The 3841-nt window shown below is 42.4% G+C and overlaps 1 protein-coding gene across 1 annotated transcript in view; it reads right to left on the reverse strand.

Annotated features, from left to right (window-relative positions):
• The window catches only part of dnajc24 (DnaJ (Hsp40) homolog, subfamily C, member 24), a 25211-nt gene that overhangs the window by 8296 nt on the left and 13074 nt on the right, over positions 1–3841 (reverse strand). The window contains exon 2 of the mRNA XM_023985928.2: positions 992–1130. Within this exon, the coding sequence (XP_023841696.1) occupies positions 992–1130 (139 nt within the window). The remainder of the gene's footprint in view (positions 1–991; positions 1131–3841) is intronic.

Genomic DNA, 3841 nt, shown 5'->3' on the forward strand with positions numbered 1-3841 from the left:
CACACACACACACACACACACACACACACACACACACACACACACACACACACACACACACACACACACACACACACACACACACACACAGGGCCTGGATGTAGAGTTGTTGAAGGTCCTAATGGAGAGCTAGCTAGGGTAACCTCTTTCCTGGGATCACGGGGGAGCATATCACTTCATGTAAAGCTAGGCCATGTGTAACAGGCCTGACCTACATTTCCCCATTCTCTCCTCCCAGAAGCCCCTACTCTCCTCCCCTCCTCTGTCCTCCAAAGAACATTTTATGAGGGACAGAGATGGCAGAAAACAACCATTGTCAGGAGCCCGACACAATCTCTTGCTTGTTTTATTATTGGCTGTGTGCGTGGGTGAATAGGAGGGTCTTTGCAAAACACGCTCTCTGCCCTTTCTTGTGCACCCAGATAAGTGAGAAACGATCACGTGAACAAACTTCGTAAAACAGGCCAGTTGTTTTTAATGGTCGGTACTAGAGACCATTATTGCTTCTGACTTTTAAAGTTTCAAGGAAATCTTGGAAATAGAATTTAAGTTATGCAAACTGGATTGGTTCATGCCTCATTTAGTGTGACCTTTTCAGACACAAAATTGTCCCACTAGTTATATGTGGCCTTAGTGACTTCACACAGCGTCACTGTTTATCACTAAATATTAAGCAAGGGATGGTCCCAAGGGGAAAGGCTATGGAATTTAATTGAGCATGAACCAACCAGTAAGAATAAATAAAACCATAAAATTCCAAACGTGCAATGAAATGAAAAATCATGTTTCATGTTCAAACGAATCACAGGAGAGCTATTAAAAAAGAACGAGAGGGATGAGATGGTGGCTGAAAGAAGAGCATCAGAGAGTGGAAGTACAATATGCTAGTGTAGATGTAATGTACATTATGGGAGCGTGAATGTTTCTTAACGGAGCCGGATTGTAGTGTTCCTCAGAGACTCCTCTGAACTGTGGAAGGAGGACGACTTACCACGCAACTGCAGATCGTAGGCTCTCTTGGTCTCCTGGTTGCTCAGGASCTTCCAAGCCTGATCGACCTCAATGAACCTGTGTAAGTGCTCCTCTGCCTCAGTCACAGTCACATCTGGGCCCTGCTTGTCGGGGTGATACTGTCAGCCAGTACAGAGGACAGGAGAAACACAGGTTAGAGACAGCCACAATGACAAGACTGACAACAGKCATCACAACAGAAACAATGACCAAAATAACAGCAGCCATTAATCCCTTGAACCAGTACTTTGTTTGAGATGGTAGAGGGGAGAGGGAGGTGTGGGAGGGGAGAGGGAGGGGAGAGGTGTGGGGATGGCTCAGACACACTAGACAGAAGCTAGGTTAATTAGACCATAGAAGTCAGTGACAATCTGCCAGTGAAAAAAAAGCCTGTCAGAACCTGCACTGTCAGCTTTTTCTGGGTAATTTGCTGATGGACCAATGCTCTTCTTCTAGACAATTTACCAGAGGAGGCGGAGTACAGTATTGCAAACACAACTAGATTGAGACAACCGAGGACAGAACCGTTAGCCCAGACAGCTTTGGGCAGAGAGCTGGAGAAGAGCAATGGCCATCCCACAACACCTCTGGCCAAATACAGTAGCGATACCACCCATGCTCTCTTTTGCGTTTTATTGTTGTTTTGTTAGGGGAAAGGGGCTATAGCAATATCCACATTATGTCATCAGTTGATTAATATCAATATTGAAGGATCRCCTCATGTAATGCTCACACTGGCCCTGAGGTATGTCCCTGTTCTCTAGTGGATACTGACGGCCCTGTCTGTGTTTCCCTGCACATGGAACAGCCCTAATTTCCTCCTGCAGGTCTATGCAGTCCAGGCTTCAGCCACCGATTAGTGATGGTCGCAGGGAGGGAGGTGGTGGTGGTGGAGGAGGGGGGGCTTTTGGAAAACTTAGATCTATCCAAGCAGCATTCACATGAATGGTGATGATAATCTGGCACTGGCAAGCAGACCATTGCGTGTGTGTGTGTGTTCTTGTATGGTCACTGTAGTTCAGAAACAGAACCTCTTCAAAAACAGGTAATGATACTGAACTACAATGACCAATGGTCTCAGCTAGGCAAATTAATGTCCACCGCAAATATACTTTACATTTTAAGTAACTGGAAGACTGGCAAACTTTTTTATTTATTTTTTAGATACATACAGAATGTATGCCTCCACATACAATTTAAGAAAGATCATCAAGGATAACACAATAAAGCTTAACAGTTTATTTTCATTGTGGTCCTTTTGGAGGGGGAAGATGGGAATGCAGCAAGGTTAGGAACTGCAGTGGCAACACACAATGACAGACAAAATTGTTGTTTGTTTCATAAAATTATCTAATTAGTACAGTTCAATTTATTATTAAACAACAATTGATAGGTACATCTCCCTTCTCTCACATACATACCCCTAACATATAAAACAAGTCAATCCCTAATATATACAAGACAATCACAATATGAGAGACAATCGGCAGACCACATGCTATCCCGGGTATTTTCTTCTCAGCCACGTACTGTACTATAATCTTATGACTCACTTGAAACATGCAACTATTTAGCAATTTTTTKATTGAGAATTTGAAACTACCCATTGAAGGTATACATTTRAAATTCCTTGGAAGACTATTACAAAGAAATGGCAGCTGAGTACGAAAAAAGTTATTTTCCCATTCCACTATTACATCTAAAAGGAACAACATCAGTTTCACTCTTTCTAGTGGAATAGTTCTGGTTCTCCCGGACCGAGTTAAAGTAGTTATATAAGTACCTGGGGACCATACTGTGGACAATCTGATATACCAGACACAATTTCATCTGAGAGACTCTCTCCTTCACTTTGAGCCATCTAAGGCTTTCAAAGCAGGAATGGTCAAGATGAGTATGTCCTGGAAGTTTAAGAATAATCCTGACAAATTTGTTCTGAGATGTCTGCAATTTATTTTTAATTATCTTGGGGGCACTATTGTACCAGGAAGAGCACCCATAGTCAAAGTGGAACTGAACAAGAGCCCTTACCAATGCCACCATTGCATTCTTATCCAGATATTTGGAGGTTCTTGCCAGAAACCACATTTTACGGTTCACTTTGGATATAACCATCTGACAGGGGAGAGCATGGCACAAAAAGTTATCTAGCACACATCCAAGATAATTAACAGACTTTTGCTGTGACTACTAAGTCACCTACTACCACCTTAAAATCCAGGGATTTCCTCAGTTTCACTTTGGACACGAGCAACATGGACTGTTTTTCCAAGGTGAAGTGACAGCTTGTCGTCATATAACCGTTTACTGACATTCAGAAGTTRAGCACTGAGGGCCTCCTCAACCACAGTTTTGTTTTGTAAGAAACCAACTGTGCAGAATCATCTGCATAAAGGAAAAGGTCACATGTACAGGCAGATTTTAGATCATTTATATACAACAGAAAGAAAAGTGGACCCAGCACACTCCCTTGGGGTACCCTGCATTTCAAGATTTTGGGTTTAGACAGGGTCCCATCCACACCCACCATGTGTTTTCTTTTACGGCTAAGTTGTTAAAGCCCATGGCTCTTAGTTTGATTAACAGAATCTCATGATCCACTGTACCAAACACCTTTTGGAGATCTAACATAAGCATACAACAACATTTCCCTCCATCTACTTCCTTCCTGGTGTGGTCAGTTAGATATAGTAGGCAAGTGTTGGTGGAATGAGATTTACTAAAGCCAGATTGGAGCTCGTATAGTATGTTATGTAAGGAAATAGAACTGTCAATCTGCTCGTATAGTATGTTATGTAAGGAAATAGAACTGTCAATCTGCTCGTATAGT

Source organism: Salvelinus sp. IW2-2015, linkage group LG4q.1:29 (assembly GCF_002910315.2).
Source record: "Salvelinus sp. IW2-2015 linkage group LG4q.1:29, ASM291031v2, whole genome shotgun sequence".
Taxonomy (NCBI): Eukaryota; Metazoa; Chordata; class Actinopteri; order Salmoniformes; family Salmonidae; genus Salvelinus; species Salvelinus sp. IW2-2015.